The 22,957-nt window shown below is 48.8% G+C and overlaps 2 protein-coding genes and 1 long non-coding RNA gene across 6 annotated transcripts in view; 2 read left to right on the top strand and 1 right to left on the bottom strand.

The window, feature by feature from the left end:
- Nucleotides 1–1,023: 1,023 nt before the first annotated feature.
- On the top strand, nucleotides 1,024–5,188 carry LOC147599365 (uncharacterized). Of its 2 annotated transcripts, XR_015259802.1 has the most exons (3): nucleotides 1,024–1,110; nucleotides 1,662–1,845; nucleotides 2,193–5,188. It is a non-coding gene; the product is annotated as an uncharacterized LOC147599365 (long non-coding RNA). The 2 variants fall into 2 exon arrangements; XR_015259801.1 differs by lacking the exon at nucleotides 1,024–1,110 and having other exon boundaries at nucleotides 1,124–1,845.
- A 1,543-nt stretch (nucleotides 5,189–6,731) lies between these two features.
- On the top strand, nucleotides 6,732–15,068 carry RAB39B (RAB39B, member RAS oncogene family). 2 transcript variants are annotated; one of them, XR_015259674.1, is made up of 3 exons: nucleotides 6,732–7,175; nucleotides 11,395–12,572; nucleotides 13,968–15,068. XR_015259674.1 is itself a non-coding variant. In XM_086756206.1 (2 exons), exons 1-2 carry the CDS (start codon nucleotides 6,961–6,963, stop codon nucleotides 11,819–11,821), a joined length of 642 nt encoding a protein of 213 aa, XP_086612332.1. In that variant the 5' UTR covers nucleotides 6,732–6,960; the 3' UTR covers nucleotides 11,822–13,496. The 2 variants fall into 2 exon arrangements, 1 of the variants encoding a protein (XP_086612332.1); XM_086756206.1 differs by lacking the exon at nucleotides 13,968–15,068 and having other exon boundaries at nucleotides 11,395–13,496.
- A 1,282-nt stretch (nucleotides 15,069–16,350) lies between these two features.
- The window catches only part of VBP1 (VHL binding protein 1), a 41,252-nt gene continuing 34,645 nt past the window's right edge, over nucleotides 16,351–22,957 (bottom strand). For both annotated transcript variants that reach the window (XM_086756205.1, XM_086756204.1), the window contains 5 exons: nucleotides 21,485–21,609; nucleotides 20,375–20,441; nucleotides 19,814–19,912; nucleotides 18,341–18,479; nucleotides 16,351–17,550 (listed from right to left, as the gene is read on the bottom strand). In XM_086756205.1, coding sequence (XP_086612331.1) covers nucleotides 17,480–17,550; nucleotides 18,341–18,479; nucleotides 19,814–19,912; nucleotides 20,375–20,441; nucleotides 21,485–21,609 — 501 coding nt within the window. In that variant the 3' untranslated portion in view covers nucleotides 16,351–17,479. The remainder of the gene's footprint in view (nucleotides 17,551–18,340; nucleotides 18,480–19,813; nucleotides 19,913–20,374; nucleotides 20,442–21,484; nucleotides 21,610–22,957) is intronic.

Consider the following 22,957-nt stretch of genomic DNA (forward strand, 5'->3'; position numbering starts at 1 on the left):
ACTAGTTCATTGTAGAATGGGTTACGCAAAGTTCCACAAGAAGGTAAGGCTTCATACACATGGTAAATGTGGTTTAAGGCTCTCATCGCCCTGCATATGAGCATGCAGGTACCGGTGACGCAGCGGGAACTGACTGCGGTCACTGAGCTCTGGCTGGGTTCAAAAGTGACCCCAGGGACTGGGCAGACCCGTGAAATGCTGGGTTACAGCGCGGGAGCCTTAGGCACTGTCTTCTTAATACAAAACACAAACCTCAGTATCTACAGCGCTGCTGGGCAACTGCTTTCTGTGAGCGTTCTGCATTTGAGAGTGAATGTACTTCCTTTGGGTTTATGCCGTATTTGTATAACTTTTTCTTGGGAATTTTGCAAGCAGAAAAAAAAAAAAAAAGAGGGAAAGCAAGAGTCTAGAAAGTATTTCTGCCCCATCAGGCAAATACAATACATGACCTATGTCCATTCAGAACTGTTCACATTACAGGTGTCAGAAACTATTGAAAATAGTTTACAAGCTAACTAAAGAAGAGAAAGAAAGAATTGTTGAATCTTGAACAAAATCCAGTGAATGAGTGTCTCAGAGGAGATGGAAAAGAAGTGGCTGAGTTAATTATCCATTAGTAAATATTTACTCAGCCTTATCCTTCACCAAGATGGGAAAAAACTTTGAAGTACTATGGAGGTTTGGAGAGAAAATTATGCTGGCTAAACCAACCCATGTAATAACGTGATCTGTTGAAATGAGAAATGCTGTATTTTTGCAGGCTTGTTAAATTAAGTCAAAAAAAAAATTGTATGGAATAGACTGCTGTATCAAAAACTGGATAAATAAACACACTTCAGTTCCTGGTAACTAAGAGCGAGCATATTCAGCACCAGGTTTACTTGTTTGTTTTAGCTGGCTGTTTTGTACTTTAACATCTTTCATGGCTTAATCGTTTTTCTTTTCCACCTGTGCACTTTCCACCCCTCAGGTGTCCTCGTCGACTGCTGTTACTGTTAAACCGTCTGCCTGGGAGATGTCCCTCTGAGCGCTGTCGCGAAGGTTGTCAGAAGACATCGGGAAGCTCACGGTGAAGCACCACGCAAAAGCACATTTCAAAGAGGCTGTAAGGTACGTGTTAGTGGAGCCGTGCTGCTCTCGGCAGCGTCGATGCTGTGCAGATCCTGCTGGCCTGTGGAAAGCTCTTGAAGCAGAAGGCCCTTCCCATGGGGTCAGCCAGGAGCAGCCGCTTCTTCCCAGGAGAGCTGCACTTTTTGGGAGGCTCCGTGTACTCCTCTGCCAGCAAGGGTCAGGGTGAAGTTCTTGGGGCCAGATGAGGACTCTGTGTTTTGGTACTGGAGTGCCAGCTCCTGGCCTGTCGTGAGCAGGAGGTGGCTGATTTGTGGCAATGAGGTTTGAGCAAGAGTGGGCAGCTCTGAGGTGGCCACTTTTGGGGCGTTTGCCGGCTTCTCCCACCCTTCTGAGCACGTTGGTTGGTTGGAGGGTGATGGGTGGTCCTAGGTCAGCTCACAGCAGCACTGTCTGGGCTGTGGCAATCCAGCCTCCGTTGTAGATCCAAATTAGCTAGACCAGCCCTGATTTCCTAGATCTTTTCAGGAGGAAGGGAAGGAGTCTGGAGTATGAAGGTATTTCTGCTGGCCCGTTTTCCTTTTTTTTTCCAGGACTGCAGTCAGGATTTAGCAAATTACTTGGCGTCCTGTATTTTACAAAATGGAATATCTACAACTTTGCAGAGCTACAGTCCTACACCCTGCAGCACCTTAAAGACCTCCACAATTAGCCCTAAACAGGCATTACAGCTTCTGATAAAAAGGCACGTGTTCAGTGGTGCTGAACAGCGCAAAGGCAAGTACGTTTTGCCTTTTCTCACTCTATACAGACCTCCCCGTGCTGCTGCGAAACTTGAGATGCTACCAGTTGGAACAGAAATCAGATTTCATGCCTCTAATAAGCTGTAAGGCCATCCTGCTAGTTATTAACAATCCAAAGGAGCTCTTGAGCTGTAAGCAAGCAGTCTGAGCTCTGGGTGCAGAGGGGAAGGTAGGGAGCTGTTTTCTGGCAATGTACGCAGCTCAAGACACCTGCTCTGTAGGAAGAAAAATCACAATAACCTCTTTTCCTCTCCTCCTCTCTCTCCCACTCACCATTACTAATTTATCCTGATTGTAATAGCTTCTATTTGCTCCAAGCAGATCCTGTTCCCTTCCTGGGAAGTCTTGAACAGCTACAAGGACATAATATTCCCAGTGGAGGATCTGTTCTTCGATTCAGGCAGGCTCAGGCAGATAACAGCGATCTCTTGATGGGAGCCCCCCTTTTTCGACCAGCCAACCCACGACCATTTTAATGTGGTGGTGATCTGAAATAAGACTCCGGGAGCTGCATCTGGAGTAAGCCATCCCACGGTAGTGAGATGACGTTTAATTTATTGTCACAGGGAAACGTTTTGCAAATGTTCTACGTCTCCTCAAAAACCCAGCCGACTTGCTCACGTGTGCAAGCCGTTGGGGCTGGAGGCCATGTCGTGTGGGTGGCTCTGTGGCATCAGAGGGTGGCCCTGCCACTCGCAGGGATGCAGGGACAAGCTTATCCTCTGTGCATGTCCACCCACGTGGATCACACTGTACCAGAGTTTAATCTTCCCTGTCTGTTCAGGTTGCAAAGCAAATGCTAACGCTGCTCCGGAGCCCTGCTATTGACTGAAGAGGTTTCTCTGGTTATTTCTGAAGTTGCTCTGCGTTTGTGTCTCTCCCACACTCTCCCATCAGCATGGATCCTGGCTGGCTTTGCAGCCCCATCTCTGTGGTGGTCCTTGGGAGGAGGCAGAGCCTCCTGCTCAGGGGATGGGGCAGTTCAAGCCGTTTGAGGTCAAGCAGCTGCTCTGTGCTGGGCCCCTTGTTCCTCCTGTGGCCGAGGGAGAGAGCAGTGGTGGTGGAGGATGGTTCATCCCATCAAGCTGAGTGGGATAAATAGCTCTCAAGATGTTCCTGCCTCTCTCTTTTGACTACAGAAGGAGCCTGGGCAGCTAGTGCAGGAGAGACATTTGGGTGGTGTGTGCCTGTATTAATGAGGGACCATTAATGGGACAGCCAGCGTCACTCAGCTGTTACTGTATTTATCAAGCCTGTGTCTGCCCTACTGCTTTTGATCTGGTCCCAGTGTGGCACTGGGGAGACCAGCAGTACCTCTGCAGGATGCCACCCCTGGAACCCCAACCGGCATGCTTGGGGCTGCCTTGGTGCACAGTACGCTGTTGCTCACTGGAAGCGTTTTGCCAACAGGTTGGCATTTGAGGAGGGAGATTGGACAAGTTTCCAGGGGTCAGAGCCTGCCAGGCTGCCACAGAAGTCCCCCGCTACAAAAGGCACCTGAGCCCAGCCAAAAGCCAAGGTGGGACAGAAGCTTCACCATGTGTCTCCTGGCATTCAGCCCTGCCTGTGCTTCCCTCCTGCTACTGCTGTTGGAGGCTCTCAGGCTGTCACCTTGTCACAACGTCCTAAATGACACTCCCAGTGCCTGCTGTCAGCTGGGCTGTCGGTTCCTGAGCGCCGCGTGGTGCACTTGGCTTTACGCTTGTCCGCACCACCCTTTCTAACTGTGGGCATCACATAAATAATAAACATTAATTCGCTTAATACCTCCCCTCTGCCCGGGGTTTGAGAGTGGCACGCGTCAGCTCGCGGGCCACGGGCACAATCACATCCCAGTCAAGAGCGTAATCTGTCTCTGTGTCACATCTCCTGGACAGGCTTCATTTAACAGGGATGTTTTTTCGGAACGCGCTCATAAACTGTTTGCTACATGTGGTTAGCCAGCCCTGTTCTCGTCAGTGCCATCACCGTGGCGTGTGGCCCGTAACTGTTTTCAGTCGGGCAAGCCCCGTGCAGCCAGCCCCAGAGCAAGGGATTGCGTCGGGTTGATTGGGTTTTGTATCCGTGGAAACTGAAAGGGCATTAAAATTGCACAGCGCGTGCGGTGCTGGTGCGCTCTCCTCCTCGTAGTGCTGCCGTGGGCTTGGAGGTGGCTTCGGCCTCCGGCTGCCAGCTGCGGGGTGTAAAGGGCACAGGCTGGTTTTGGAGAAAAACTAAACTACAGCTGACTGTGAATGGCAGAAATGGGTTGGAACCGGGCTCACAAAAGCCCCGCATGAGTATCTGCTTAGGGCTTCGTCATCTTAACACTACAAGGAAGTTCGTGTCATTGCTCTGGGATAGAGACTGCTGTTTTCAGGCAGCTGCCAGGAGAAAGGGGCTCGGAATCGCCCCCGGACCCACGGGAAGGAGCGCTGAAGGGTTGCCCCTAGTCCAGGGCTACCCACAGCCCGCAGAGGCTGCTCCCAGCGCTGTCGTCAGCGCGCACGGTCCTGCGGCTTCTCACCAGTGCCCGCCGTCCTGTCCCCAGCCAACAAACCTGCTTTTGTGTCAAATCTAGGTTACTCCCTGTCTCTTTCTTTCAGACACCAGATTTTCCATTTTCTAAAACGGTACCAGAACAAAGGCTCTCCCAGGATCTCATTTTCTCCTACCTTCTCAGTTGCTGCTAATTAACATCGTGGCTGCCTAGTCACGCAGCTTGTGTTCATCTATACGCTTGTGTTCAGAGAAGACAAAAATAATATCTGCATCACGGGATCCTGCGGGTTTATTTGCTGGGGAAAACAGGTCCCTGGTGCTCCAGGAATTCCTCCGGCTACGACAGCATCTGCCGGGCACCAGCCCACCCCTTGGTGCTCTCCTTTGGTCCTCGCTCGTGCCACTGACGTGAAATCTCCACCAGCATCTCTACCTTGAGCGAGCTGCCAGAGGTGCCGCGGGCGGCTGACTTGCAGGGGGTGTTGCGGAGCGCAAACCCGTAGAAGAAAGGGAATGGGGCGACTGGGAGTGCGAGTGCACGGGGAGGGGAGAAAACCGGTTAAGGGAAACCACAGTTTGTTGTGGGCTTGAACTAACGGGCGTGGAATACTCGGAAATCATATGGTAAAGTGCACCAGATCCCCGCAAAGCCTCGCTGGCAATGAGTCACTGGTTCATGTACCGCTAACTCGGATTTATAGGTTTAATATTTTTCCGTTGCGCCGTTTGTGTTGCTGTGCAGATTGCTTCATCATTTTTCTTGCCTGTCCTGAGGTACTTTGAAATAGGATCTTTTGGGGTTGTTATTTCTAATAAATACATTATATTTCAAAGGATATTGAAAAGATTCCTTGCTACTTATTCCTCAAGACTCGAAATGGTCTCTCTAATGTCCTACTCCAATTTGAAAACTGGCTAACTAGCTCATACCGATATAAACGTCCTTTTTTTGAGGATCTAATGAATATAATAGCCACTGTGAATGTGTTTATTTCAGTAGTGGTCAGGCAGGAGGAGTGCTTTTTAATGAAACCATCTTTATTAAAAAAAAAACCACCAACGCTTTCATAAATTTAAAAAAAGCAAAAGCATCAATAGTTCTCTTTTTTTTTTTAATGTTTGACTTAATACACACATTTTAGGCACTGTTTTTAATAATATACGTGCTCATTTTCCCTTCCAGAGATCAAAACTCTGCTCTGGCAAGTGCTGAACAAGCAGGCGCTTGAGCTCAGCCACATCCCCCAGAGCCACGTGCTGCTGTGGTGCTGCACGGCGCTGCCCGTTTGGGACAGCCCGGTCAGAACTCAGACTTACAACCCACGGTGTCTGCGTATGCGCTGCGTGACGTTCACTGCTGCTCGGGTTCCTGAACACTGCGCGGAGCCCAGAAACCGCTTGAGCGGAGCGAGGGAAAAGGGATTTGTTAAGATTTATGGTATTTTAAGTTGCTGGGTATTTCATGTCTAGAACTGTTAATTTTTGAGACTGTACACACATCACATGTATGTATACACATCTATAGAGACACACACACACACATGCGTGTGTGCACGTGGATATGCGGGGTTGCATGAGCCTGCTGGTACGATTCCTCACTATTACCATTGTCCCTTTCCAGACAAGGCTGGTACGGTGCAGGTGGCCCAGTGTCCAAGGTGGTGGCGCAGAGGCTCTCCAAAAGAGCGCTTGGGCTCCCCCCAGTAGATGTCAATGGGCACGAAGCCCCCGACGCAGTGGTAAGGAGCCTGAATCTCTCCAGAAATGAGACTGGGGTTTAAAACATGCGCCCTGCTAGACACCCCCTCGTCTTGGGGAATGGAGCTGAGGAAGGTTAGCCTTGGCCTGTGCCCCTTCACTTTGGGGTCGGGCTGGTCCCCCAGCTCCCACCTGGCCCTGGGATCAGCACAGCTCCCCTCAGTCCCCCGGATCCCTTCAGCCCCCATGTGCCCCTCAGCCTCTCGGATCCCCTTTGCCCCATGCCCCCCTCAGCCCCCATGTCCCACTCAGTCCCCCGGATCCCCTTTGCCCCATGCCCCCCTCAGCCCCCATGTGCCCTTCAGCCTCGCGGATCCCCTCAGCCCCCTGCCCCCTCAGCCCCGGGCTCCTCTCAGCCCCCATGTCCCCCTCAGCCCCCTGGCTCCCCTCAGCCCCGTGGTCCCCCCGGCCACCCCCGCCGCCCCGCACGGTCCCGCCCGGCCCCGCCCCGCACGGCTCCCGCAGCGGCGGCGTTTCGGGGGTGGCGGCTCCTCCCGGCAGTGCGGTAGAGCGCGGCCGCCATTGCATCACGCCGCGCCCCGCGCTCGGCCGCGCCTCCATCCCGCAGCCCGGCACCGGCACCGGTACCGGTGGAGGCGGAGGAGCGGGGAGGGCGAGGGCGCTGCAGCCGCGGCAGAGCTGAGGCGGCGGCCGGAGCTCGCAGCTCCCCGCGGCAGCTCGGCGGCGGGGCCGGGGCTCGGCGGAATGCGCCGGCGGTAGCGGGGCGGCGGGTAGGGGCCTGCGCCGGCCGCCATGGGGCCCGCCTGAGCGGCGGCGGCCGCCCCCGGGCCGGGCATGGGCGGCGCGGCGGCGGGCGGGCGCTGAGGCGGGCAGCGGCGGCAGCATCAGCATGGAGGCCATTTGGCTCTACCAGTTCCGCCTGATCGTCATCGGCGACTCCACCGTGGGCAAGTCCTGCCTCATCCGCCGCTTCACCGAGGGCCGCTTCGCCCAGATCTCCGACCCCACGGTGGGGGTGGATTTCTTCTCCAGGCTGGTGGAGATCGAACCGGGCAAGAGGATCAAGCTGCAGATCTGGGACACGGCCGGGCAGGAGCGGTTCCGGTGAGACCGGCGGGGGCGGACGGGATGGGGGGGGTCCCGGCGGGGCGGCCCTTCCCGCCGGGCCGGGGCCGGGAGCCGCGGGGCCTCGGGTGCGGGGCCTGGCCTTGTGCGGGGGGCCCGCGCCAGCGGGGGCGTTGGGCGAATGAGACAAAGAAGAGTCAAATTCCACCTTTCACCCTTCCCCACCTTCCCCTTTTCTTTTTTTTTTTTTTTTTTTTTTTTTTTTTGCAGTGCTGCCCTAGAAGCGCTGTGCGGCTTTGTGCACCTGGGGTTTGTTGTCCTCCCTCAAATGGCTGCGTGTAGGGTGTGCAAGGCCTGTAGGATGTGTAGGCTCTGGTGTAGGGGCTGTAGGGTGTAGGGGGGGTCTGTAGGATGTTTGTGTAGGGTGTGTAGGGTGTGTGTGTAGGGTGTGTAGGGTTTTTAGGGTCTGTAGGGTGGAGGTGTCGAGGACCAGGCTGGGACGAACCCTTGGCCGGGGCCGTGCGGGGATGACAGGTGCTTTCCGCAGCGTGCCGCGCCGAGCGCTGCGCAGGCACAAAGCGTTCCAGAGGTTAAGCCAGAATCACGGAGGCTCGATGAGGGAAAATAAAGGTGGCAGGTGGGACTGTGCCAAGAGTTTCCTGCAAAACCGTGTGGTAAAAACGGCGGTGGCGTGGTTGGAGCAAGCTCGGCCCCGTCCAAACAGGGGGCCAGTGTTGTCATGGGATGCATGCTGCTCAGACAGTGCTCATTTGGAAGGGGTGTGAGCGTACCCGCGGCTCCCTGCCTCCTATTTGCTTGTATTTTTAATGCATCTTTAACCCTCGTCAGCTCTTTCATCCTGTTCCCTCCGGGAGCACTTTCCGTGCACCGCATCTCTGCGCAGCTTCGCACAGCTTCTACTTCTGCACTGTAACGGCTCGCCTGAGGAATGTTTTGGTCTCATTCAATAGATGAAACCTCCCCTGCTCCCACCCCTCTCCCCACCTTCCTTCGCATCTGTGGCGCTGGCGTCCGGCCCAGGATGTGCAATACTCCGTCCTTATCCACTGGCAGGTTTTTCTTCTGCTACCTTGCAGCCTTTCGGGGTGAGGAGCTGCTGCTTTTTTCTGCTGAGAGAGGAGGTGCTTCAGCTTGCAGTTGCATCAGCTTCCAGCTTTGGATCTCGGGCTGAGGTCTGTTGAAAACACGCCTGGGTGCCGTCCCCTGCTGCTGCCTTTGCTTCGAAGAGCAGAAGCTGTCGGATGGCTTCGATTTCCTTTCTTTTACACATCAGGAAGTTTGGGGCCCTGGAGGCTGCTTACCCTTAGCGCTGGTGGGTGACCCGGCCCGGCGCTCGGGTTGTAAGCATGATGATGAGAAGGCGACCTTCAGCGCAAGGGCGGGCTGCGCCGCGGCGATGGGCAGCAGCATTCAAAGGCAGGAAGAGTGTAAGGGGCAGGAACAGTGAGTGACATAAAAAAAACACATTGTGCAACTTTGAAATGCCCTTGCCAAAGCGCAGACTTAAATTCCCGATGTGAAAAGCTAGAGGGAAGTGAGCCAGCCCAGGTGCCTTTACGGTGTACTCCGAAGTAGGGAGAAATGAAACAAAAAGTCTGTTTTGTGTTTATCCCTTTCAAATCACCATTTTGTGCCTCATAAAGACAGCACCTCTTGGGCTCCTCCCGCAAGTTATTTTTCTTGGCAAAAGGCAAGATGTAGCTGTTACTGGAGTAAGCTGGAGCCTCGCAGACTTCTGGGCAGAGGCAAGAAGCACGATGGTGCAGGTGTTCTCCGAGGCCTTTCAACGTTTTTTGTCATAGCACAGGGAATTTCTTAAGAAGGAAATTCATAAGAATGAGCTCCGCTTTTTCACAGAGTTCTCTGATTTGAGCATTTCCAGTCTGCTTTGCATAGTTTAACAGCTGCCCCACAAGGAAGAAACCACTGTAGTTATTTCGAAGACACCTTGTTGGCGTTCTCCGGTCTGCAGCTGTGCTACATTTCTGCTCTTCCTGACCCCCGCGGTGAGCTCTTTCACTCTTCGTAAATTAGAAGTAATTTCCGTGCAGTCAAGGCTTAAATTACAGTTAAGCATGTGCCTTTCTGTTTTGCCAGATCAAGCCCCAAAACACGCTGCCTGAGGCAGCGCTGAGGCTGCTTTGGAGATGTAGAAGAGCAGGGTCCAGTTCTTCCTGGATCCATTGGGTTTTGCCTGTCTCTAGTTGCTCACACGCTGTGATTTCCGTGTCTGAAATGCCGTGTTGTGTAACGGTAACAAAAGCAAAAGCGTGTGCAGCCCTCTCTCGCTGGAACCGTGTCCCACCACCTACAGAAGAGCTGTTTCTTTCCAGCCGGCAGCTCTCCCTCAGCTGAGAGGGGAAAGACTTGAACAAACAGCCACGAACCCCACGCACCAGAGTCCCCACCACGGGTACGGAGCACAGGGGAGTTCCCAGACAGAGGGAATCAATGCATTTATGTTAAAATTTGGCCAAAAGAGGTGCAAATCCTCCCAGTACTCTGCACGAGCATGTATGAGCATGGTGGGAGGAGGGAAGGGAACTGGGCAGTTGTGTACAGCGTGGGGGCAATACAGTTTGCTTCCTGCAGTCTGTAAGGAAAACAGTCTGGAAAAGGCTTTCAGAAAAGGCATTGAGACCTTCACCTGGTTTTACCTCACAGCAGCGCTCAGCTTAGATCCTGTCATGTCTTTCAGAAGTACCTGGGGCATTGTTGATGTTGGCAGGAGGAGCCGGGGCTGATGCATCGAACAGAAGGGAGAAGCAGAAATGCGTGTGACAGCGTGGGGGTGAATTCAAAGCGCCCGTATCTGTTTGCAGCTGGCTAGATAGCAAAAGGCAGATCTAATTCCCTCAGTGCCAAATGTGCAGAGCTGCTGTTGTCCCTCAGCCAGATAATTGGGAGAGGAGAAATTATCCAAACGCAGCCAACTATGATTTTTTCCTTTCTTCTGGATTTCTTCAGTTTCGACTCTGGATTTTCACCCACCACTGCTCGTCTGTTGACAAAGCAATCTTTGAAAACCCCAGTTCATCCTTTCTTGGGGCAGTTTCACTAGATACACACGCTCCAGGACCAAGTAACCCCTGACAACAGTCTTGCATGTCTGAAAAAAGGACTTGTCCCAGGGTAAAAATGCAGCACTGCTTACATTTTCCCAGCAAGAAAAGTTCAGGCCTGAGTCTGAATTCCTCCAAGGACTAAAATTGATCATTCCTTCTGGATTTAGAATGACTTCACAAAACCACCACAGTTTTACAGCTTCTTGGTTTTTCCACGTGTAGTAGTCATTGACCTGTAGCTCTGCTCAGCCTCCTGGTCTCAGCTTCGCTCCATCACCCAGCGTTAGCTGCTTTCACGCGCTGCGTCTGGCTGCGCTGAAGGCTGCCCTTGCTCGGAAGAGTTGTGGGAGACGCGCTCCTTTTCTCAGCCCGCCGTTCGGGGGTCTTTTTGGTTGCTATTTAATGTTGTCAGTATTTGGCAGGAACAAGACCCAGCGTAATGCGGAGTCCCCTCGGAAGCTGTTGTATCATTTTGCTGTTACTCGGGAGGTCAGGCTGGCTGCTCCTGTCAGTGCATGAACTGTAACGCTGCATGCCGCCCTTGTGACCAGTGGCGGAGTGGGAGAAAGCGCTGGGGTCGGTGGATGTCCCTGCGCCAAGGAGCTACATCCCCACGGTCTGCCTTCCGACTCTGTAGCCTCCTTTTATGTGTCTGTCAGAGAGTGGGAGTTAGGTTTCAAAAAAACCCTTTAATTTGTCACAGTGCTTCTAAACCAATGGATTACACCAGGTTTTCAGAGAACTCACACGGCGAGGGACGGGACTCTTGAGGCTAACCGCAAAGGGCGTACAGAAATCTGTGTTAGAAAATAGAGACCAAAACCGGGGATGGGGATTTTGAACAGAGCTGTAATAAATTGGTGGGGCAGCTAGTTACCCAAGGATGAAGTCTTTAAGCCAAGATGAGTTGTCTTTTTGAATGACAAGCTCCACAGAGCACAAACGAAAAGCGCTAGGACGTTGCCTGAATGGCCTTCTCTGCCCTGTATTCTGCAGGGTAGACAGGGTGGTGGACTGCCTGCTTTCTTCAACAAAGTTCAGAAGGGCTACGTTTGGCTTAAGAAAAAAACAGGAAATCAGAATAAACAAACAAAATTCCAAGTGAAACTCACTCTGCTCTTCTTCCCAAACAGCTATAACTTACGCTTTTGTTGTGGCCCGTTCCTTTCCAGGTCCATCACCAGAGCCTACTACAGGAACTCAGTTGGCGGACTCCTCCTCTTTGACATTACAAACCGCAGGTCCTTCCAGAACGTCCACGAATGGCTAGAAGAGACCAAGGTGCACGTCCAGCCGTACCAGATCGTCTTTGTTTTGGTAGGTCACAAGTGTGACCTTGACACGCAGCGGCAAGTCACCAGGCACGAGGCTGAGAAACTGGCTGCTGCGTATGGTATGAAGTACATTGAGACCTCGGCTCGGGATGCCATTAACGTGGAGAAGGCCTTCACTGATCTGACTCGAGATATATACGAGCTTGTTAAAAGGGGGGACATTTCCATCCAGGAGGGATGGGAAGGGGTAAAGAGCGGGTTCGTCCCAAACGTAGTGCACTCGTCAGAAGAAGTGGTGAAATCAGATAGGCGGTGCTTGTGCTGAGCTCTTCTAGTGAGGCAAGTGGTGATGAACTCTACTAACCAAACGTCCTTTACTAAGTGAACTCAGTGTGCCAGAAGGGAGAGCAGCGCTCCCGCTGTCAACAGCCTCCCACGTTGTTTTGGACACCAGAACAGACCCTGGACAGAAATGTTCTGTTCCAAATAACCTTCCAGAACTGGGGGGGGGGCTACAAACCTAACAGAGAGTGAGTGAGGGTGCATGTAGATGTTGTAAGGAGACAGGAAGCAGGAATGAGGGGCTGCACGAGACAGGAGAGGGCATACAGAGAGCTGAGTGGGCTGGCACATGCCAGGGCGCTGCACGCGTCCTCTTTTAGGTAAATCCACAGCTCCGTGCTGGGTATTGAAGCCACAGTACGGATACTTCAGTCGTATGACAGATGGGCAGACAGAGAAAGGAAGAGGGCATTTTTGTTTGTGCCAGCTGTTTATTACCAGGAAGGTGTAAAGGCAGCACAGAGATCGTTTCCTCACAAGGCCAACTCCACAGGAAAAGCTTACTGCCATGGAATGCACACTTCTGAATTTTCCTTCTTATGTTTTTGAACGTAGTTCGCTAGCAAATATTCTGTGGGATCTGAAGAGGAAAACAGTAGCTATTTGATGCCTAATTAAAATTTAAATTATTTCCCCCAATAGTGCTTTTCTTGCTGTGCTGAACTGGGATTCTAAGTGCCAACTCCTGCTCCAGTAGTAATTGTTCAGTGCATTGTTACGCATTTACTGCCTTGGTGAGTACCTCAAAAGTACCCTGCGGTCAGGGCTTTCCGGCAGAACTAAGCGATCGACAGCATAGAGAGAGAACTGTGTCCTGAGAGATCTTAAGGCTGGGGTGTTGCGGCCAGGGAGGGGACGCGCCAACATTTCTGGTTTTGTGCACTGTGCTGACCTTTTGGGTGTGTCACCAGCCAGGTCACAAGGAGGAGTGGAAAGGTGAGGGGGAGAAAAAAAAACCACACAAACCCCACAACTCAACAAAATAAAAAAAACTTGAAAAGCTTAACTCAGGTGCATCAGCCATCCTAAAAGGTGAGCTTTGCTTTTGAAGAAGTTAAATAGCATGGAAAGCAACAGCTTCCATCAGCACTTTCTGCTGTTAAAGTCTCGTTTTCTTTCTTGGCATCTGGGAAAGAAGAAACTAGCACTGGGAAGGAGGAGCACACAAGAGACGTGTCTGAGCAGGTGGAAAGGAAAGCCACAAGACCAGCTCAAGAGTAAAATTTGTTTTCCTCTGTGTTTTAATTTGACAAAAGAGGATCCATCTCAGGTTGGCCATAACGGGATGGTAGCCCGTTCCAAAAGCTGTGTGTAGGTGACTGTTTTCTGGGCATGCCAGTCACCACTTGAGCTTTGCTTCCTCTAAGTTTTAACTTAAGCTTTTGAAATGCAGCAGGGTGCTCCTGCAGCAATCTAGGGCAGTTCTGTCTATTAAAGGCAAGCAAGCAAACAAAACTATAGTGACTTTTTAACTGGAGTTTGCAAGCTTTACATCAAACTGCTAACGGGCAGCAGGGAAGGATTGGGTAAAAACCAAAGGAAGCACCTAGGCTTTGGTTTTATACCTCTACATAGAGAAGAATAAAATATTTGGCATAGCTTTTTAAGCTACCCCATCTATAAAAGTGTGAGTTGATTGCTGTGGAGTTCAGACTCTTTCTCCCTTGAACCGTTTTGCATCACGTGGGCAGATCTGTGTGGAGAAAAAAAAAAACACGCCGTGGTTTCCATGTTAAAGCTGTAAAAAAAAAACCCAACAAACCACAAACCCACCGCAAGAACCAAAACCCTGAAAAATGAACATTTTTATTTTCAGTGTTCCAGGAACGATTTCAGTTGCTGGGCTCTGCAGGGTGGCAGCAGTATCGCACCTGCTGGGAGGGCGCTGGTAGCAGCTTACGGGGGGACGGCGGCAGCGAGCTAGCGCCTTTCCTACGCCTGTCGCTGCTAACCCCTGATCGCGCTTGGCCAGGCTGTGAATGTGTCCAAAACCTTGTGCTACAGCCCCGTGAATGCCAGGCAGATTCAGTGGTTGTGGAGTTGAGTGCCCTGAAGATTTAAAAAAAGCCACCAAAAAAAAAAACCCACAAACCAACAAAAAAAAACTCTTTCCAAAAATCTTTTTCTAGGTAAGGAAACTGGTGACAACTGATGCAGAGCAGCACAGGACATGGGCTTTCACGGGCTGGCCCGCGTGGAACGCACAAGGTTTGCTCGGACCAGGTCTGTTTTAGTCATATTTTGACAAAGGCAAGGCCAAACAAGTATGGAAGGGGCAGTTTGTTTCTTCATTCGTAGAATGGAAAGTCCACCAAGCAACCACGTTGGTCCTTCGGGGCCCAGCTGTTCACGCGGTGTGTCTTGGGTTGCCCGGCTGAGGGTGGCAGAGCTGGAGTGCCGCAGTACTGGCAGTTAGGATTTGGATCCAATGGCGTTTTTAGCAATAGTAAAATTCTGTAATTCTCTGCGCAGGAACCTGGCCAGCAGGGGAAAGATCACTTTTCATGAGACAAACAATATTTTATTTAATGGGTTTTGGACATTTCCCTTTACTGCTCCCAGAGATTCCAGAAAGCCCAAATCAGTAAGTGCATTCAGGCCTTCAGAGTAAATCTTTCGTTTAAAAGTTCAAGTGGTGTAATTCTAAAGAGGAACAGTACAGAAGAAAATGTACACAGTCTTAACTACTTAAGAGGTAATAAATGGCTATATTAAATGATAGAGAAAGCATTATATACATCTTTTTCTAACTCCTTGCATTTTCTAGACAGCTTATTAAAATATAGGAAATGTAGATTCATCTGTACAAAATTTGGAATGTTTTTTCTAAGATGAAGAACTTATAGGATATGCTAAGAATTCTTTTCTAACACCTGGTTTTAATGCTTTGACTTCTAGTGGAAGAGGGATTTAGAGAAATCAGAAGGTGATACCTTTCACAGGATACAGGTCAGGAGCTCTTTTACTCTAGGACAAAAAGAAAAAAAAAAAAACGAACAACTAACTTTCTGTGGTCTCTACCACATAAAAAACAATCTGCATGTTAACTGGAATTGCTCAGAACCTCAACAATAAAAGCATACTATACACTTTCCTCGCTTTCTGTTATGCACTGTAACAAAATGTGAAAATAATGCTGTATTTAGCTGTCTGTACGTGACTGAAAACATGCTTGTATTTAGCAAAACGGTTACTATGTGATAATGTGAAATTCAAAGCTTGTAAAGAAACTCTGGTGGGGCTGTTTTCTTTCTCTCTTTCCTCCTCCCCATTCCTTACTGCGCTGTCTACTACCTGTACCCCTTCCACACCGCAGGTAACTGAGCGTTTAACGTGGACTGGCTCAACAACAGACAGGTAACCACTACGCAGCCTTCTCCAAAGGCCCGCTGCTTAGATCTTCAGAACCAGCCAGCTGCCCTGTGCAACTGTAGAAACACCGGCCATTCTGAAAAAAAACAAAATCCACCAGACAAAACCCCTGCTCCCTGCAGTAGAAGCCAAATGCAGCCTTAGCCTTTCCAGGAGGCAGGACTGGGGTCACAGTAGCGAAAACAGCGCCTGCAAATGGACCTTCTGTTCATGCTTGAAGTAACAGAGACCTAACAGCAAAGGACAGGGCGCTGCTGAACAGGGATCAGTCACAGGGACGCTTAACTTCTTGTCTATGAGTTTCGGTTTTTTTTAATTTACTTCGTATCGAACAAACCAACCCTTAGAACAAGAGCGATGATGGCCACATCCATCTCCCATCCCCCGAAGCCAGATACCCACGGAGCGATCCCGGCTCTGGTGCCGGCAGCCCCGTCACCCAGCATTAGGTCAGCGGCCGTTGCACGCAGTACGTACTTTGCTTGTGCAGAAATGCTTAACTCGCCGTTTCATTGTGCGCAACAAAGGCGGGCGATTGCTGCCCTAGGACCAGCCAGAGGGAGGGGGCGAGCACGCTTCAGCCCGTTGGGATCTCATTAATCCAAACTGAAGAGAAAATAGCAAAAGAAATCGAGACGCGTTTGCAGCTGTCATTGCTGAAGTGCTTAAGAAGAAAGGGAGAAAAGCAGCCTGCAGTCTGAGCCCCGCGTGCAGCCCGGTGTAGCAGCGGGCTGATACCCGTTAGTTAAATAACGCGTCCGATCCAAACGTTTCCCTGCTACAGCCGGAGACGCTGGAACAAACCGCATGGCCCTGCAGGAAAGGTCTGGCTGAGCCCAGCCCAGGCACCTACCTGCGACCGGTGGGAAGGGGTTACCTAGTTTGTGCCCATCCCTGCAGCTCTTGCTCTTCTACAGCCACAGCGCTGTCACATCAGCTGCCTGTTCTCACAGATTCTGACGTGCCGACTCGCACTCCCCATCGCGTTCGAGCCAGCATTCAGCAGCCACACTTCCCATGTCTGCTGCTTCAACTGGATTTTTTCAACCCCTCTGCCCCCAGTTAAGGGAGGGAAACTTAAAAGATCACACATGAGATTCACGACCTTCTCACACAAAGAAAGATGCACAAAAACAGGTGTTTGCCACAACTGTTTAGTTTTACTATTTTAATATCATGAAATAAAAGTACAAAAAATTTACAGGTATATTGTTTCTTACATGAGGATCGAACAGTTAACATTTGCATTTATTTTGCAGCGAAACCTGTATTCTCAGTCACAGAATGTGAATATTAGCCACTGACATCACCACTGAGCATTTCATTTTAGATAGAGACTGCAGAGGTAAAAGGCAACAATCTTGCAAGGCTTCATAAGGACCAGGATAATACTCCAGCTGTTAGACCAGAAGTCACGCTTCAGGAAACCCTCCTGCCCTAATACAGGTTTCACCACCTGGAGGCTGAGCGTTAAGACATTGGAACTGGACATGGTGTCTAAGGGGTCGTAAATCGGGGGCTTCTTTACAGGCTATCAGCATTTTGGTGTCCTTGGTCAACGCATTCGTCAAAATAAGCGGTGTGCGCACATGTATGAAAAAGAACGGGGTGAGATCACCTGCAGTCTTGACGTAGCTTGTGCTGTTTACTCCATTTACCACTCTTCTCTGACGACAAGTCACAAACTGTTGTGTGTAAAGTGCTGAGAGTTCAGTAACAGGCAGTTAACTAACCAAGAATTATTAAAAAGAAGTTTATCCAAAGCGGATATCCAGGAATGCTTGCAGATTGATGCTGCCAATTAACTGACTGAAACAAAATCCAAGACTTCACTGTATTTTTTCTGTTTCCTAGAGCAGCACAGCTGCATGTCTTCCCAGCCCAAGTCGACTTCGTGAGCTGTTCACAGAGATGAAAAAGTGAATCCCTGCATGACCTCAACCTGCTCACGTGTCAGACTCCATTTCATACATGCCCCTCGACTTTTCTGACAAGCTTTCAGGTAGAAATTTATTTATGAGACTGGTCTGATCAAAATACTATGTCCTTTGCTGGACTGTGTGGTGCCTTCTCCCATAATTTATTTCATGGAGCATGCATGAAACCAAATTTTGAGTTTACAAATAAATAAAATGGTGCTCACCATTAGTTTTTATATATTTTACCATTTACTGAAATGCTTAAAGTAACTCAGTCCCTTAAGAATGAACCTGGGGGTGCTTAAATAAAAAATATTTGGAAATTGAAACCACATCTAAAATTGGCAAAACTATGCTTTGTTTTTGGAAGGGTCTTGCTTGTTTCTTCTCTTTACATCCCAGTTATAAACTCTAGCCATATCTGAGGGTGTGGAATTAAGGAAATAGCTCATGCATTCAGAAAAGAAAAGAAAAAAAAAGAAAAAGAAAGGAAGAAAAAAGGGGGAAAGCAGGTTATACAGTTGGCCACACTTCACTTACCTGTAACTGTCAATACAGAAACCATGTAATGAAAGAGCTGACTTGGTGCAAAGCCTTAACGCACAGGAACACCAGTAACTGTTCATAACTGTAGCATTTATATAATTTACTTAAAAATCTCCAGCAAGATATTACAGAGAAACACACTTTTAGTTTTACTTACAGCTACTCTTCCCTCATTTCAGTCAGCCTGCCCGTATCAGCTGTATTTGCCTGTTTCCGGCATCCACAACCTCCTGCAGCACTCCGACAGCTCAAGTGTCAACCTGAACAAATGAGCACTTGTGCCTTCCTCTGCTAAACCTGATGCTTCAGCTGACGGCCACCCTCATCATTAAAACAGTTTTTAAGAATAAATGGCCGTCTGGCCACCCATCCACAGCACCAATCCACGCTGCCAGCTCGCTCCCAGCCTAGGTTTGCGACCCGCGCAGAAGGTTTCACCGGGACCCAATCGCAAACACAGGCTTTGCTACACCCAGCACAGCACCCCTCAGCTCGGCACTGCAAACACAGAATCCCGTTTCACTGCCAGAAAAGGTTAAGTTCCTGGAGCGCTACAGAATTTTAAGGGCAGCCAGTGTAAGGTAAAAACATGTCAGGAAATCGGTAATTACCTGGATGGTAGCTTTCACATACACCTCTTCCCCTGCAAATGGAAAAAAGGATACTGACTTCTGTAGTGGTGAACTGATCTCTGAGAAAATCCAGGTCTTCCTCTAGAAGATCAAGGTTCCTTGTGGCTGTTGACAAATTCTTCTCTAACAGAGCCTGAGCTTCATCAATGTCATATTCAAGCATCACATTGGCCTAAAAAAAAAAAAGAAGGATTGATAAAAGCTTTTACTCTTGCATTGTAAGGAGTAAGCAGGCTTATTTCAGGCTGTTGTTTATAACTCATCACGTGAACACATCCCTGACAGGCCAAGAGAACAAGACTCAGAGTCCCACCCTATACTGTGGTGCTTTTTAATCTGCAGATCTTTATTTCAGTAAGAAGCCACCACATGAAGTGATAAGCGAGCAGTTATCAGGTGAAGATGCTCCGGCGAAGCTTTGTCCCATTCAAGAACTGTGCGCTGAGCAGCCCCATGCCGCTAACTAGACATGACCCCAGCGAATGCCACACAGCGCTGTGAGAGTGAGATAAGCCACTCTTCTTTTCAAGCAACTGGAAGACGTAGCTTCCCCAGTAACAGTAATGCACACAGCCCAGCATGCAGACTGTGAGCGACAAGGAGGATAAAGGCAGAAGGCCAAGAACACCTAAACATAATAAACAGCTTGCGGCTTCTCATTACAGCTTTTCTGTTTGAGCCACAAGCAGGATGAACTTTCCCTGACACTCTGTTGTAAAATAAACCTAGGATGCTCCAGGAAAGTCAATGTTTGGGAATTTTGAAGACAGTCTCCTTAAAGCAACAGGTATCAGACAAATCTCCTTTTATGACACAGAAGAACTGGGAGAGTTGGGAGTAACTGCCCAGTCAGTCCAGATGCTGCACGTGTCAACAATGTTTCTGTCCTAACCGAGTGGTTTTGTTTGGCACCCAACACACAGATTTGGGAACATCTGGGATTTAGAAGTCTCAAATTAAACATTAGCAGGTTATCTCCACATATAAGGAAGCCTCTGAATACAAAATATCCCAACCTGATATCACCCAAGTCCTTAGAAATCTGTGTTTAGAGCTCCGATCCCACCAGTGTTTATCACAAAGCCCACTCTAAATGCTGGCAGGTAACAGAAATCCCACCTTTCCCTAAAAACGTGCATGGAAAGGGAAGGCAAGATGCTAAATACAAATAACGTAGAGAAGATGGAAAGCTGCTTGCCAATCTAAGTTATTTTGCTGGGCACATTCCCATCCCAGGCAATGCTGGGTGGTCATTTGAGCCACAAAGGGATAGGGAAAACATTGATGAATATGCTTTTTGGAAAGAGCAATCACGAAACCTCCACTAACGCACTGAAATTGTCCCGCTAGGATTGCCCCGCTGACGGGACACAGCTCCACTACGCACACACGAACAGAACTACGCCCACAGCCACGGCGCACAGGGCAGACAGCAACCAGCACCGTCCTTTGTAAGTCTTTAATAAGTTATTTGAACAGTTTTAGAGAAAGTTCCATGTTACTTACCCCCAACCACAAACAAACTTTATCTGTAGGAGGAACTGAAGCTTTGCAGTAGAGATTATCTGCCAGTAAAAATCTGGTTTCCATTGGATTTGTGGAATCCTTAAGACAAACGATAAAACTTAAAATTGCTATTTTCACTGGAAACTTACGTCAAAGACTTAAAACTTACAGTAAAGAGCACACTTTTCTGCTTTTGCCATTGACTCGGTATTAACTTTGGTGGAACTCTACATAATTTTACTTCAACATTCAAGTCAGAGCTCCAAGAATAAAGCATTTTTAAAAGATACATTTAAAAACAATACAGAAATCTCCACAAAGAACAGAGATTAAGTCAAAGCTTAGCTGCAATCTATACACTATTAAAAGTGAAGCTTGCATTACAAACATGAACTTTTTTTGAACTAGCTTTCAAAAAGTACTACATACCTTTAAAAACAATTCTGTTATTTATAAAGGCATATTAAGTGTGCTCTCCAAAACATTTCTTGCAATGTGTTCTGTTAGGGTGGAAAGGTAGTTAGCTTTTCTCATACTCATTAGATATTCAAAATAGTTTACCTTTTTCTTCTGCATGTGTTTTAAAATTTCTAATGTCTGTTTAATTTCAGGAATCTGACTTTTTAGCCTGTGAATTAACAACAGTCATAATTTATTATTTTACAGAGACACAAAGTTTCCTAAACAAGTGATCAGTTTTATTATACAATCCAACCTCCATTTTTAAACTGGAAGCTCTAACAGCTTTCCAGGCTGACAAATGCAGATTTGAAAGATCTCAGCTACAGCAGCACCTGCCTCGGAGCGCGCTGAGGCTCAGCGGTGTTCTGAAGCTGAGCAATACATACAGCTTCCGAACTGGAACAAACACGCGTTAACAGTGCCAGCACCTGTTTGCTAAAATGGTAAATTTTTGCATATTTCTGATCTCCTTGGAGGAGAGGGAAACCTCAGCAGAAATACAGATTAAAAACACTGTCGGTGAAACAAAACAAGTGTGTTTCTTCTGAGGTCCACAAGCAGTTCAGAGCTGCAAGACTTGGCACTTGAAAGGAAAGCTCTCCCCAGAGCCCAGGGCACCCGCTCCTCGACAGCGCTGGCAGCAGCCTAGCTGAGACGCTGGGATCCCCACCGGCCTTCCGAGCGCCCTCCGCTGCAACCAGCGGGCTCAGACAGCAGCTGCTGCCGGAGCAGCCCACCAGCTGGAAATTACAAGGGATATTTGTCCAGGAAAGAAGTTTAATCGAAATAAAATATTACTTGAAGCTTTGATTTTAGCTTTTAAAAATTTGCTTCTTGCCTCGCTTCAGATCAAGACTGAAGCTACCGAAGAGAGGTGAGATTACTCAACCAAACGGCACAGGCTTGATACAGCAGTCATTTGACAAAAACGTGTTCTTATTTACACCAGGCTGACAAAATCCAGAGACTATAGCAGTAACTTTTGGCTTTAAAGGCTAAGGACCAATTCAGCAATACTGTAAATTCTTTTCCACATAATTCTCAGGAAGAAGAAAGAAAAAAAGCCGGGCTTTCCTGAAAGTACTGCAAGTAGAACTCTCCTAACATTAACCTTTTACTTATTGGGATATTTTAAAAAATCAGACTTATTTTTTTAAAAAAATAGAACTGTGCTAAACATTTCCCAATTCTACAAAAATTATGACTTACCTCCTTTTCTTTTGAGCAAGATTAAGTTCCAAAAATTTATACTTCTGATACTGCTCATCCAACTTCTTAAGAACTACATCTGCTGTCTCATTTCCAGGCTGTTTCATAAAAGAATCTACGTCTTCCTTTAGGGGAGAAAGAAACCCTCAAGGTTAGAAGAGTTTTACAGAAATCCTCGACACAGTCATGCTATCATCTCAGCGCAGCTTAGTCTAGAGGGGTTTTTATATGTAAACAAACTTCTTTTTTCCTGGGCTGAAGTACAAAATAATTCTGTTCCCTTTCTTAATTAGTCACCTTCTCACTTCCCCCTCGCCCTTTTTTTTTGGCAGGGAGCTACAGAGTAGGTGCAAGGATGTCACAACTGTATTTGCCAGTGCCTCGTTAGTGGCGGTTTCAGCCCTGGCCAGTGACACCTAACGGGGAGGGAGCTCCTCAGACCGCGGCTAAACTTTGGTTTGCTGTCTGGAAAGCAGGGATAATGCTTCTCTGTGGCTAATCAGATTGCGAACTATTTAGGATAAGGCTGACGAAGGGAAAGAATCACGGCTTGGTCAAGCATGTTGTGGCAGAGAAAGAGGCAAAGGGGGAAAAGGAAAACTGTGGTATCTGCTCAGGCAGGCTTTACAGCAGTAAACAGCTTGTCTCCAAAACCTCCTTCTATAGTCAGCAGGAAGCCACGGAAACCTCAGGAGAACAATTCCAGCCAGTCCCACCGTCAACCGGACAAGCAGCCAGAGAAGACAGGCCTGAGCAGGCACGGATGCTGACCTCTGCAAACGCATCCTCCAGGCTCCCAGGAGGCAGCTCACCTGCCCGCGGGCAACGTTCTCAGCCTCCTGAAAGGCACCTCAGGCCAGAGATCAACCACTGCCAACATTCACCGGTGTAGAATTCAAGATGAACGCGGTAATTCTGTCCTTATTTGTCTACAAAGCTCTGTAAAATCTCATGGAAGCCTACCACCGGCCTCTTCAGCTTCTCCTTTTTAACCAGGTGTTTCCACTCCAGTAGTTTCACATCAGAAAAAGACAGTAATACACTACTAAAGTAATATCAGACATACAGCTGGTGCCCCTCATTAGGGCTCCCAAGCTCTCTTGGCCAAAGAAACTTACTGGGAAATTACTGAACCTGGTACGAAAGTCACCCACCTTCCTTATCACTAAGGAAATCTGCAGCAGAAATAGGAACTCCACGACAGACTTCAGCAGGCAGCATGATGTACTTGGTACAACAGGACTCAAGAGACCGCATCTCAGACTAACCGCCCGAGGAACGCCTTAAGCTACCTCACCCACAGCAGAACGAGAGGCATTCTTGCCTCCCGATGAAGCCTGTAGAGAAGCTTTAACCAAAAAACCCGATAATTAGATTCAGGCAAGTGTTGTAGAAGGCCTGAGGATGTTCTGAAATTAAACTCCCTCTTGTGGAAGCCACTCTGCTGATGTAAATCACCCGAGACAGAAAGAA

Source organism: Chlamydotis macqueenii, chromosome 11 (assembly GCF_036417535.1).
Source record: "Chlamydotis macqueenii isolate bChlMac1 chromosome 11, bChlMac1.mat, whole genome shotgun sequence".
In the NCBI taxonomy this organism is placed as follows: Eukaryota; Metazoa; Chordata; class Aves; order Otidiformes; family Otididae; genus Chlamydotis; species Chlamydotis macqueenii.